This window comes from Crocodylus siamensis, chromosome 3, assembly GCF_052110815.1.
Source record: "Crocodylus siamensis isolate JL-2025a chromosome 3, ASM5211081v1, whole genome shotgun sequence".
In the NCBI taxonomy this organism is placed as follows: domain Eukaryota; kingdom Metazoa; phylum Chordata; order Crocodylia; family Crocodylidae; genus Crocodylus; species Crocodylus siamensis.
The window spans coordinates 180,495,508-180,509,106 of record NC_143397.1 but is presented as its reverse complement, the minus strand read 5'-3'; the positions used below and the strand labels follow the sequence as shown (position 1 = coordinate 180,509,106).

The 13,599-nt window shown below is 40.4% G+C and overlaps 1 protein-coding gene across 3 annotated transcripts in view; it reads right to left on the bottom strand.

The window, feature by feature from the left end:
* The window catches only part of LOC149869182 (desmoglein-4-like), a 55,996-nt gene that overhangs the window by 21,339 nt on the left and 21,058 nt on the right, over positions 1 to 13,599 (bottom strand). For all 3 annotated transcript variants that reach the window (XM_090039873.1, XM_090039872.1, XM_090039871.1), the window contains 7 exons: positions 9,977 to 10,012; positions 9,306 to 9,434; positions 7,916 to 8,059; positions 7,618 to 7,765; positions 5,308 to 5,468; positions 4,919 to 5,053; positions 3,703 to 3,888 (listed from right to left, as the gene is read on the bottom strand). In XM_090039873.1, coding sequence (XP_089895999.1) covers positions 3,703 to 3,888; positions 4,919 to 5,053; positions 5,308 to 5,468; positions 7,618 to 7,765; positions 7,916 to 8,059; positions 9,306 to 9,425 — 894 coding nt within the window. In that variant the 5' untranslated portion in view covers positions 9,426 to 9,434; positions 9,977 to 10,012. The remainder of the gene's footprint in view (positions 1 to 3,702; positions 3,889 to 4,918; positions 5,054 to 5,307; positions 5,469 to 7,617; positions 7,766 to 7,915; positions 8,060 to 9,305; positions 9,435 to 9,976; positions 10,013 to 13,599) is intronic.

Below are 13,599 nucleotides of genomic sequence, written 5' to 3'. Positions count from 1 at the left end.
AAGCCAGTTCCTAACTTATGTGGAGGACAACTTTCTGTTCCAGAGGTGGAGGATACAATTAGGGGATCATCGATCTTAAATCTTGTCCTGGCTAACAGGGATGAATTGGTTGATGGGTAATTTGGGAGGAAGTGATCATAATACAATAGAATTCCAGATCCTGGGACAGGGAAAGCATTGAGATCAGCAACATCAGGATGCTATATTTAAAAAATGTGGATTTCATTTGATTCAAGAGTTAATAGACATGGTGTTATGGTGTTATGGTGACATGGTGTTACTGAAGGATAAAGATGTTCAGGAGGGCTGGGAGCTTCTAAGTGGTACAGTATTGGAAGTCCAACAAAAAACTGTCCTGACATGATGGAAGCCCATGAAGAATGGCAAGAGACCAATGCGGCTGCCCAGGCTGCTTCTACGATGCCTCAAATGCAAAAAGGAAGCATATAGGCAATGGAAGAATGAGCAGATCATGAAGGACATGCACCTGCAAATATCAAGCACCTGCAGGAACAAAATCAGGAAGGTAAAGATTAAGAATGAGCTGGACCTGGCAAAGGGTCTTAAGGACAACAAGAAGATGTTCTATAACCATGTTGGCCAGAAAAGGAGCAAGAAAGCTGTGGGTCCTCTGTTAACAAGCCAAGGGAACTCCTAACTGAAGTTGCAAAGAAGGCAGAGCTACTTAGTAGCTATTTTGCTTCAGTCTTCACAAACAAAATTAAACTTCAGCCAGACACCTAATAAGGATTATCTAGGTAAGGAAGAGGCAAACTGAAGGAGGAGATAACAAAAGAGATTGTCAGGGAGCTTTTGATGAGTCTGAATAAATTCAAGTCAGCAGGGCCAGATGTACTTCATCCCAAGGTATTGACGGAAGAGATCTCAGAATCCTTGGCAATGATCTTCATGAAGTTGTGGGAGATAAGCCAGGTACCAGAGGACTTGAGAAGGGCCAATGTAGTGCCTCTCTTTAAAAAAAAGGCAAAAAGGAGGACCTGGGAAACTTCACTTCAATACCTGGAAAGTTAACTGGAGCATATCCTAAGGACAGCCATTTGCAAGGCTCTGGAGGATGAAAGGCTGATCACAAGGAGACAGCATGGATTTATGAAAAATAAATTGTGTCAACCAAGCTTGATCTCCTTTGACAAAGTAACTACTTGGACAGATGAAGGGAATGCTGTGGATATAGTGGACCTCAGCAAGGCTTTTGAAAGGTCCCAACTGACCTTCCTGTAAACAAGCTGGAGAAATATAGGCTAGATTAAACTACTACAAGGTGGAGAGATAATTGACTCAATAGCTATAAGGAAAAAGCAATTTTTAACAGGTCCATGTCAAAATGGTGGGAGGTTTCAAGTGGAGTCCTATAGGGGGTTAGTCCTGGACATGGTATTGTTCAGGGTTATTATTAACTATTTGAATGCTGACATAGCTTCTGGAGCAAGTTTGCAGATGACACAAAACTGGGAAGGATTGCAAACATGAAGGATGCAATCACAATTCAGAAGGATCATGATAGATTGGAAAGCTGGGCTAGAGCTAACAGGATTGAAGTTTAATGTGGACAAAGGAAAAGTGCTATACCGCAGAAACACAAATATAAGATGGGTGACACCTTGGTGGATGGCAGCGCAATGGGAAAAGGAGTTAGGAGTCTTGGTAGATCACAGACACAGTGTTATGCAGCCATACAAAAGGTGAATATGGTTTTGGGAAGCATTAGCTGCAAAACAACAAGAAGAGGTTATATAAGTATGTTGGCCAGAAAAGAAGGACCAAGGAAACTGTGGACATGCCAACCTATTCAGCACTGGTTAGACTTCATCTGGAGTACCGTGTGCAGTTCTGGGCTCCAAATTTAAAAAGGGACATGGAAAAGCTAAAGAGGGTCCAAAAGTGAGCAACAGAGATGATCAAGAACTTGGAAGGCAAATCATATGAGGAGAAGCTGAAGGAGCAAGGCATGATCAGCTTGTAGAAAACATGCTTAAGAGGTGACATGCTAGCAATCTTCAAATACTTGATGGCCTGCCATTAAACAAGAGGGAAAGCATCTTTTTCTGTCTTGCTGAAAAGGGGAGGATGTGGAACAATGGCCTGAAGTTGCAGCAAAGTAAATTTAGATTGGATATCCAGAATAGACTACTTAGGAAAGTTGTGGATTCTCCATCACTGGAGGTGTTCAGTAAGATGTACGGGTATTCCCCATGCTTCTGGGCTGTGCTGGTTGCCCCCACCTCCATTCTGCTACATGTATCAGGGTGTTTTTAATCTTCCCTCAGAGGCATTGGGTGTTGGCTGCAGCCAAGGCTTAGGATTTTGATTGGGGTGTACTAATGCTCCTTCTGGGAGCTCTCTCTGCTTAGCAAGAAGACTCAAGCTCACATCGCAAGTTCCAAAAAAATGCATCCGCTGTTCTAAGAACACTAAAAACAGCAAGAACAACACTCAACCAAATAAATATTAAAGTTGTAAAAAATAAGCTTGCCAAAATAAAACAACTTACCCAGCAAGCATTAAGAAGTCAAATTGTAGCAAATGCAAAATACCAAAAAACCCACATCAAAACCCTGATCTTAGCAGTACAGCCCTTCAAACAAATGCACTCTATTCTGAGTGCAATAGTAAAAAAAGCAAAAAACCTTGCAAATAAAACAAGCTCAACTATAGATTGTGTCACGATGCAAACCTTCGTGTTGCACCAGTATAAAAACAGAGCCACAAGACAGAAATCTACATTCTTGGCTAATAAAAGTTAAAGTTACTTTACAAAGGCTGAAAAAAGGTGAGAGATAAACAAATTAGAATTCACTTTCACTTTTTACTCTTAAGGATATTTTGGCCCTAGTGGATCAAGGGAGTAAAGTTATCCTTGGCCACATACAAACATTAATTTCAAGTGGTGGAAGTTTTCTACAGCTAGAAATGATTTTGGTAGAGGGAACTATATAGACTTTCTGTCTCCAACTGGCCCTTCTCTTTGGCTTCTTGTACCTTCCCAATACTATGGTGATCCCTGTCTGAAGAAAGCATGGGCTGTTTCAGTCCTCCCATTCCCAGAGGGACTGGAGCAGTGGACTAAACCTGGTCTCTGGAAAGCCTGAGAGCTTCTTCCTGCAGCTCCACTCCTCCTGGTCCCTGGGAGACATAGAGCTGCAGGAAAGTAGGTAGACCTTCATTCTCTCAGGAGCAACTTGTACCTGGTTCTAGTCAGGTTATTTTTGTCCTGGAACAGACATTTTTGGTCCAGAAGAAAATACTGGAACATCTTAAATTCATGGTTTCCACTGGGAGAGCAGCAATTCTCCTGGTAGAAACAAAATGTCTATATATAGCCCTTAACACAGACAATGACATACTAGTGTCTATCCTGGTAAGAGGGCTTTTCATGGAGGTACAAAACATACCTTCTTTAGGAAGGACTGCTAGTCAGTGTGGAAAAGATCATAACTGCTTCCACACCCAGGGTCTTTTGGGAAATGTCCAGGTGTACCAGCAGGGTGTGATACTCTTGCACCCTATACTCAAAGAATGCAAGATGAGTGTGGGGTTCTAGATGTCATCTGTGCAGGTGAAGCAGAAAAAAGACTTCTACCCCCTTTCCAAAACAGCAAAAATGGAAGTAGGATCTGGCTCTTAATGTTAGAGAAATGTCTATTTTTTAATGAGTGAATTATAATATTTGTGCATTCTTACCTTAATAACTCTCAGAATTCCCTGATTTGTTGCTCGATCTGTAACTATTTCAAAGCAGTTGTCTTCATTGCCAGATAAAAAGGAAAATTCTGCCAACCAATTGTCTGAAAATTCTTCATCGGCATCTAAAGCTTGTATCCGTAACAGTTCTGAACTAAGTGAATTTTCTGAAATTCGTGCTGAATACTAGAACGACAGATACACACTGTATTAACAAGCAGTCAAGTCATCTTATTATGAAGAAAATATGGTTACAGTGAAGTGACAGTGCATTTATTTTTGAAGAACATTTTTGTCATAATTAACACTAATTCAAAAATACCACATGCTGCATGTGGGACATTGACACACATTCATTCATACATCATATTATGTGCTTGTGAAATCATCTGAGGAAAAGTGGATAGGTATTTTCTTTGAGTAAGGATTATGTAAAACAGGGCTGTCTAACTTAGAATCATAGAATCAATGAGTCAGAAGGGACCTAGACAGATCATCGAGGGTGAACCCCCGCCATGGGCAGGAATGAGCACTGGGGGTGGCAGGGGTCATAAGACCCCAGCCAGCTGCCTATCCAGTCTCCTCTTGAAGATCTCCAGGGAAGGTGAGAGCACCACCTCTCTGGGAAGCCTATTCCAGGCTCTGGCCACCCTTACAGTGAAGTAGTTCTTACTAATATCTAACCTAAACCTATCCTCCCTCAGCTTGTGGCCATTGTTTCTGGTGACTCCAAGGGGGCCCTGGTGAACAGACTTTCCCCGAGTCCCTGCTGGTGGCCCCTGATAAGGTTGTAGGCAGCCACAAGATCCCCCCTCAGTCTCCTCTTGCAGAGACTGAAGAGATTCAGGTCCATCAGCCTCTCCTCATAGGGCTGGCCACGGAGGCCCCCAACCATACGAGTGACTCCACTTCTAAGTGGCTAGTGTGAAAAATGAGTAGGGATTTCATGGAATACAAAAAGGCCCTATGAATTTGTCATCAGAATTGTGCACATGGGCCAAGAATCAGATGTTGGAACAGTTCCCCAACAGCAGGTAGCCACTTGCTGACAAAAATTAAAGCATTTCCCAGTGAGACAGTTCATGGAAATACATGCTTACCAACATGAATACGGGATCTACCGCCTGTGTGATGTTTGTTACATACATACATACATACATATATACATACACACACACACACACTAGTGATGTTTCTTGTGATAGGAATAACTTACTGAGCTTTGTGCAATAGTTGGGAAATTGTCGTTTACATCAAGAACTTTCACAATACAACTAGCAGAGGATGAAATTCCATCTGCAGCTCCATCCCGGTCAGAGGCTCTCACAACAAGACTGTAACTTGACTGTTGCTAAATTAGAAAGAACAACATACATATTTTAAGGTATTTACAATACAAATCCCATATCAAATAGAAACTGATTGCTGTATCAAATTGTTACAAATTCAGATATTAGTTATAACAGAAAATGCATCTATTTTAAAATAAGGCTTTAAACTTTTTTCTCACCTTTATAACAAACGCATTAATCTCCAACTTTTATCCACACACATACACATGCACACAAGTTACATTCTTTATGAATTAACACCTCAAGGCTTTACCTCTCGATCAAGCATGTTTGCTAGGTGAACTTCTCCAGTATATTTGTTCAGAATAAACATTGACATGGGAGAATCCACACTTTCTATCTTGTAGGCAATTTTTGAATTCAAGTGATTTGGTTCATCTGCATCTGTTGCAGTTATTTTCAGCACCAGAGTGTCTAGAAATTAAAACATCAGAATTGTATGTTACTGATGTGCAGTATGCAGCAAGACAGTACATGTTAAAAACTCAAGTATAAAATTAAAGAATTATGCTATCAGTGAGGAGCTATATTTAGTTTAATTTACAAATAGAAGAATACCATGCGCTCGCTTGTTTTCCCTAATAGTATCAAATCTTTAATGCTCCACAGTTCTGGTATTCTAAGCAGGGTTTTTGTGAACCTGGCAACATCCATGAATTTTTAAAAAGAGAAAAACATGTTTATAAATGTTGTGTGATTTTTCCACATTATTGAACTTATCTAAACAAGAGTTGCCATCTTTATAACCCTAGTATTTTGAAATGCTAGCATGGGATCTCAAAATAAATTGTGTACTGTTCTATTTGTAATAGATAACATGTGTTATATATAATACAGTTTGAGATATATCACACACATGTATTTCTATCACTACATTGTAAAATTTGTATTCTGATCTCAAATATATATTCAGAACGCTTAAATATCTGTGCAAGTTCAGATTAACATAGTATCAGCAAATATCCATAATTTGTCATGAACACTTGAAAAATAGTCTTTGACTTTGCAGATGTTTAGATACAGTTTCATCCTGGAATTGTGTATATCTGTTTTATTTTCCAGTATTATCTACAGTAATACTTGTTTCCATACCTGAGTCTGTCAATTAAGTTATATTTATTTATAAGGCTTCAAATTGAATGGCAAATTTCCTTTGGATTTCCAGTGATTTAAAGGTATAGTTTATGATCAGGACAGATGGGGGAAAGTATATTCACCCTCCCAATCATCTATATAGACCTTCAAAAAGGAAGAGGAAATGAACCAATTTTGTATTCTCCCCCACTCCCAATTTTAAAAGAAATGCCAAGAGAATACTATAAAGAAATATAAAGATGAGGTAATTATCTTAACTATGGTGGTGGCAATGGCAATTGCAAATTGTAATAAAATAATATTTTCTCATATACAGTAAACTCTCTGGTAACTGGCACCTTACAAGCCAGTATGCTCTGTTAACCAGTATGCTGCCTTGTAAGAAAAAGTGCCCCCGAACCCCCACAGCCCAAAGCAAAGCAGCCAGCACTGCCGAGTCCCCATGGCCCAGGGGCATAACAGGCTGCGTGGGACTGTACGCAGCCTGCCTCCATGTCCCGCAGGGCCCGCGGGAGGGGTGGCGATGCCACAGGAGGGGCAGAGGGATGCCCCAGATGCAGCTGGAGAAGCAGCAGCTGGGGCCACTCAATTAACCAGCATATTTTGTTATCCAGTATCCCCCATTCCTGGACCTTTTACTGTACCACTCTCACTTTTTTTCTAAAAATCAGCTTCTGAAAATTGGGGGGTATGTGTTAAGTTAACTATGGTTGGTAGGGGTTGCCTGTGGTCATTCTGTGTCTTTGGAGTAAGGCTGGGGCCAGCTTTGGACACCCTGCCTTGCTGGGGCACTGGCTTCCCAGGAGCTACTATTCCAGTGCCCCCTTTAAATCAATAGCTGGGTCTGGCGCCCCTCCTCTCACCTTCCCCCACTTCAGTTATACTACTACTGGTTGTAGACAATAGGAGCCCTGCATGGTCGCTGCACTGCCCCTCTGCATCAGGGTTACTTTCTCTGTTGCCTGCTGCAGAAGATACTACTGATTTAGGAACCTTTGCACCAGTACCAGGTTGAGGGTGTCCCAGGGCTTGGCTCTGCTGCATTTGCAGCACAAGGGAGTAACAACTTTTGGCTGCTCTGTTAACTGCCTAGGTGCTGGCTGGCTGAGGACAGTGTTCCCTCAGCTGAAGTGTCTACAGCAGGGTCTGCCTCCAAAGCTGCTTATGGGTGTCCCATTAACAAAGTAATATGTTAGGTGAAAGGGGAAAGTAACTCTGCACATGCTGAAGGAACACCCCCAAACTGCTGCTAGGGCAGATCCTGCAGCTGAGGGAACAATAATCTACAGCCAGCCAGCAGTTAGTGGGTTCACAGGTGCAGGGAGTAGGGCAGGGGGAGGGTTGTTACTCCCTCTTAGCAAAACTACCTCTATTTAGGCTGCTGGTCTTTAGAAAGCAGGGTATATGTCTTATCTAGGGGCATGTGGTATGCGAGGGATTATGGTATACATACAAAGTAGTTACTTACTGTCCATAGAGCATTCTTCAATAGATCCTGTAAATACAGTTTGTGTAAAAATTGGAGGATTGTCATTTATATCCAGAACTCTGACTCGAAGTTCAAGAGGCGGTTCTAAATCTATGCCGGTCAATGCATGTTTAGCAAAACAGCGAATCTGCATAAAGATATTTTAACATATAATTGACAAATAATAATACAAATAGAAATTAATCATTAAATAACTGCTCCCCCTGTCTGTATCCATTACCATGCAGAAGACATGAATGTAAAACACATCATACTAAATTGGTTGTACAACACTTACAACAAATCCTGGAGTCACCTCCCGATCAACTATTTTCGTTATATTAATTTCTCCAGTTCTTGGATTAATAATGAAGTTTTCTCGAACTCCGTCTCCACTGATGCTGTATATAATTGGATTGTTCTCTTCACAATCTGAACGGATCTACAAGATATAATAAACAAATAACATGACAATAAAGAAATGAAGAGCATGTCTCTCAGCTCACTGAGATCACCAGTAGATTTTTTTTTCTCCCTTATAGAAAGTAGAGTAATTTTGAGAATTCTGCTTTCTTCAAAGGTTCTGCAGACAGCGTTATAACAACTTCATTCTCGTTAAGAGGTCTTCGCAGTACAGAACTTTCAAGTCAGTGTCGTCAGTCAGCCACTGACTAAGACTGTCATTCATTCACTAAAAAGGTAAAACACATATTCTTCTCTAGGCTAAGCCCATTGCCTCTATATGCACTAAGCTACAGACAATATCAGCTAATATGTTCTAATATAATAAAAGCCTTAGTCTGTCAGTCTGTCTGTCCATAACACTTTATTTGCACTCTGACTGGTTGTCTTGGCAGCCAAGCACAATGCTGACATGACTGACAATCAGAGGTTGGAAGAACTGAATTTATTTAGACTGGAGAAGAGAAGCCTGAAGAGGGATTTGATAACAGTCTTTAAATATTAAGAGTGTGCTTATAAACTGAATGGAGATAAACTATTTTCAGCAGCTGCATGGGACAGGACAATGTTTCCGCAGCAAGGGAAATTCAGGTTGGATATTGGGAAGATCTTTTTCACCCTGCAGGTGGTTAAGCATAGAACAGATTACCTAGAGAGGCTGTGGAATCTCTATCCTTGGAAGTCTTTAGGAACAGGTTAGACAAACACTTGTCAAGGATTTTTTAGATAGAGGGGATCCTATTTCAAGCAGGTGGTTGAACTAGATATACCCTGAAGTGCCTTCCACACCTTCTTTTCTATAATTCTATGATAGCACAAAGGTGGGGGAAGGCTGGGAAGCTCTTCCTCTTTATGTATGAGTTTAGCATTATGCCAGCATTTGCACACAGGGATTTCTCAAAGTGAGTAGAGAGAGTGAGTCACAAAGAAATATGCTTGACACCACACAAGCAGAACACATGCCACATCTTTTTAAAATATATAATTGCTTCAAGGAGACCTCTTTATGATATACAGGATACCTAGGGGCTTTATGAAGTATCACAATCCGGGTTACAATTGGGTATGGCTCTCAGTAGAGCTAGAAATACTGTAGGCCCTTCCCTCTTCATTTTTCCTTTTTATGCAATATTTGTAGATGTCTACCAAATTCAACCTTCATCAGGCTTTTTTTTTAAAGTACCATCTAAACAACAAACAACACTTTCACTTTGCCTACCACGTACCTTGGCAATTGGATTCCTTTTTGAATTATCTTCTCCTTCTCTACAAGCTGCAGCAAATTTGATCCATTCACGTTTTTGTCTTCTGAAGGTCTTCCATCTTTGCACACCATTTTCATTCATTTCTTTCACCTTAAGTAGAATGAGTTTCAGTGTTACTATGACTAGCACTCCAGTGTCACTATGACTTTACTGAATTCAGACAGACAGGATTTTTAAGTGAAAAGTAGGAAGGACAACAGATTCTTAGTCTTTATTACAGTCTCTAAAGCTATAGTCTTGCAGGCACTCCTTACTCTTCTAACAAGGCCACTGACTTCAGGGGGACTCCTCAGGTGGGAAGGGATCAGATCTCCACCCTCAGCAGGTTAACATTTAAATATTTTTCTGTCTTTTCTCTATTTTAGGTGAGTGAGCTTTCTGACAGGAGAGCCACCAATTATCCACAAGTGAAACTCTTATCCCTTTCCTCTGGCTGATCTGCTGCTCTGTTTTCTGCTCCCTGCCCTAACTGCTACTGTGCTGTGTGTCCTTTCCTTGATCTGCTTGGTGCCACAGACTAGCTACCCCTTTTTAGGTCATAAATCCTCTCAGTTCATTTCATTTTTAATGTAATTATATTTTCAGTTTTCAGAAAATCTGCACTTTAAGAAGTATGTTTATAAATATATTACCTGTACATGAAACCCTGTGCTGATGTCCAGGAATACCTGCAAATAACAGTGATACAGTTAGCACAATACCAAGTTTTGGTATCTTCCACTGACATGTCTCATAAAAATGGACAAAGTCATATTTTCCCAAGCAGGAAGGAACTGTTACCCCCTGACACCTGAAATCCTGCTTCTGTCTTTGTTTCAAGGTAATTCAAGGTATTCATCACAGATCCTCACAGGAGGTGAGAGGCTTCATACCAGCTATGAACTGACTGCCCAGAGGAGTTTTCCATCTATTGACTCTTCTGTGAAATCCTATGAAATATGAACTTTCATTCCTACCCAGGAGAACTTTTACAATCTTTTCTCCAATACTTAATGAAGAGTGTTGTGCCCGAAAACTTACAATTAAAGATATTTTTTTTGCAAAAATTGGCTTAATAAAAGATACCATCTCTACTACAAGTCCTGATTGCCAAAGTCATATTTTGCACTCAGTCTCTTGTGCCAGCATGTTCCTAGGACTCTCTCCCTCACAATCACTGTCCTAACCCGCCCAGAACAATTTGTAATGAGGGTGCGGTATTTCTGTAAAGAATTGCATCTTTCCTGACCCATTCCCCATCCACTTCCATCATCACAGCTATCTATACTTGTAATGAAGTGGCCCTTCTGTGCAGTTTCATATGGAATAAGATCTTCAGTACCCTGACATTTTGTCTCAGTGCTATAAACAATGCACTAGGTTTATTTCTAGTGGAAGATAATGGATAAAGGAAAAGAAAAAAAGCCAAAGAAATTATATCAGAACATCAGAGGGGTTATCAGAACCATTCATTAGAGAAGATAAAGAAAAAATAAACGACAAATTTATTCCTTCCTCTGAGAGGGGCTTCTATGCAAAGGCTCTTCCTGAAAAAGTAAATTAAAGGTCAAGAAGATTTTTTCTATTTTCTGTTGTCCATATTAGTACATGTTGCCTTTTCCTGTATGGGAGTAAGCCAGTTTGTAGTGCAATGGTTTTGGGGAACACACTGAGGAAGATGGTTCAATTCACAAGTTCCTCTTTTCCTTGTCTCTCTCAAAGATACACTGATAAAATGGGTAGCAAAGTTCAAGTTCTTCACTGACTTGCAACCTCTAAAACCTGAGGTGTATATGGCTATTTAGTAGCTAGATCACAATGGGTTTGCCCAATATGCTAAACTTTCTTCCTTCTAATCCTATAATCCAGTTTTAAATCTGTAACACCTGCAAAACATATAGAAGTCTAATCTGTTTTCCACACTTAAAAGCAGTCCTCTAGCAATTTAAGCCATTCACACATATGACAGAATTGAGTTGTTTGATGATGTGAACTCTTTAAAACATGCTACTAAAAATATGCCTACTCCGTTTATTTTAAAAATGAGGAAATTATGACAACCTAATATTTTAAAATAACAGTATATTATATTGTGTCCCATATGCCCTGAAATAAAACACAAAACTTAATTTTGGGAAGGCAGAATGAAGAAAAAAATATTTTCCAGTTATGGCCACATCTAACAGGGACAGTCTAATCATCCCACTTTCCTTCTCAGACCAAACTATAGTTTTAACCCTTTTGCAACTGAATTGTCAGCAGCTCTTGGTTGCTCAGCAGTAAGCCGAAACTGTAGCTGCTGCCCATCCTGATCCACAGGCAGATCCAGGATTTTGGAAAGATCTAAAAAAAGTCTGCAGGGCTCTGCAATAGGAGGAGAGAGACCAGGAGTAACTAACATGCAGCACAATTGCCAAACAAAGGATAGTTTGATTAGTAGACTGTCAAGACCATTAAAAAGAAAATAGGGTTATTAACACCTGTGGGGTGAAGAGTCATTCATTACCAGAAATCAGGCATATTATAATGACAAATGAAGTCAACTGATTTCCCTCAGAGCTGCCTGAATAGAAATGCTAATGCTGCTGTCAGTGAAACAGGAATCTAAGGGGAGTGAAACTACACTGCTGCACTCCCCCTGGATCTGCTCTTCTGGATTGTGCCTCTCCTTTGCTGCAGGTGTTGGAGGGAAGAAAAGGAAAATTAGCAGCAGCCATCTCATAGTGTCTCCATGTTTCCATTTTGGACAATAAAATCAGCTTCCCCTTTTAAAGACAAGCACTCCAACTTTGGAAGGCTAATTTCTGGAGGGAAAGGTTTATGTGGTGGTATGGAAGTACATCCAGTACATTGAATTTTAGTTTGTTAAAGTATGGAAGTGCGTACTGTTGGTATGAACAAAGGGCTGTGACTAATGGAGACCTGTGACTAATGGAGACCTCTTAAGAGCATTGTTGAACAAGTCACAGTTGGCTCCTTCTTGCATCAAAGTTATAAGTAAGTAGTGCTGAGCCACTCAGAAAGCTGCTAAGCATACAGGGCTGGTCCCTCTGCAAGTCAGTATTATCCTCAACAGCTTAGTAAAAGGAAAGGCTACTTTTCAGGGAGTTTGTTGCAACTTTTGCATAATAGTGTAGTAGTGAGATCACTCATTCAGGAAATAGAAAATTGGGTCCTTTTTACTCCCCAGTTTGAGTGGTCCATAATTCACACAAGTCAAAAATTCACATTTTTGTGGTGTCTCTACTTTGAATTGTAAAGGTCCCTAGCTGTCTACATATAGACTCTACCATGTGCACAGAAGTGATCCAGTCTGACCACTGCTTCCCAGAAAATGATTCTGGCTGCAAGGCTACAAGATAATCTGGGTAGAGCCATCTTCCATCCCTCTTGTTGAAGAAGGGCTGCTGAATGCAAGCATGCAAAAGTCTTGGGGTCGGAAGAAGCAGCAGAAATAGGATGTTTGAATATAGACCAGAGAAGAGGGCATTCCCTAGGAGAGGCAAAACCTAGGTTCTGGTCCTGCTGCTGAATTTATTTCTGCTCTCAGCTGATTACAGTCTAATGCAAAATAAAACAAATAGTCTTGCCAAGCAGGGACCAGCAACCAGTTCTGCTAATTTCTTGATGACTGTTTTGAAAAGCAAATGTGAAAAGTTGGCAGTATTACCATCACTGTCATTTCTGAGCTGAATTCAGTGCTGTTGCCATGAGTTAGGTATACTCAGAACATGTCCAATGGATTGGCTCCCTTGAAGGAGTTGGGTGCCTTCCAATCACCAATCAGGACAACAGCAGTAGTTAGGAGCTATGGTGATCAAGCTGCATCACTTCTGATAATGTGTAGAACCCCAAATGCAGGTACCTCACAAACCTTTATTGTTTACAGCATAAGAACAAGTGGAACTTAAACTGCTGAGTTTAACTACTGGCTACTGAGTTTTGTGGACTGTGGGACAGTATCTATCTGGGTTGCTTTGGGAAACTTATGAAATTCTACTTAAGTTCCATTGAGGCATCTACAGAATTACCTTAAGTGTCTCATGGAAAATTCAGTGAAGTAAATGGCAAGAGCCCCATGGAATTTTAAGGGACCTTTTCCATTTACTTCACTGAATTTTGCAGTGAAGTTCAGTGGGATTTGGGGTCTTACGCCCAATGGTATAAGAAAAAACTAAGGTGATTAAGGGCTGCAGCATCAGACCTAACATGTAATTGCCTCAAAACAAGAATAAAAACACAGGAATAGCATTTAGATAACATTTAAATTAAAACT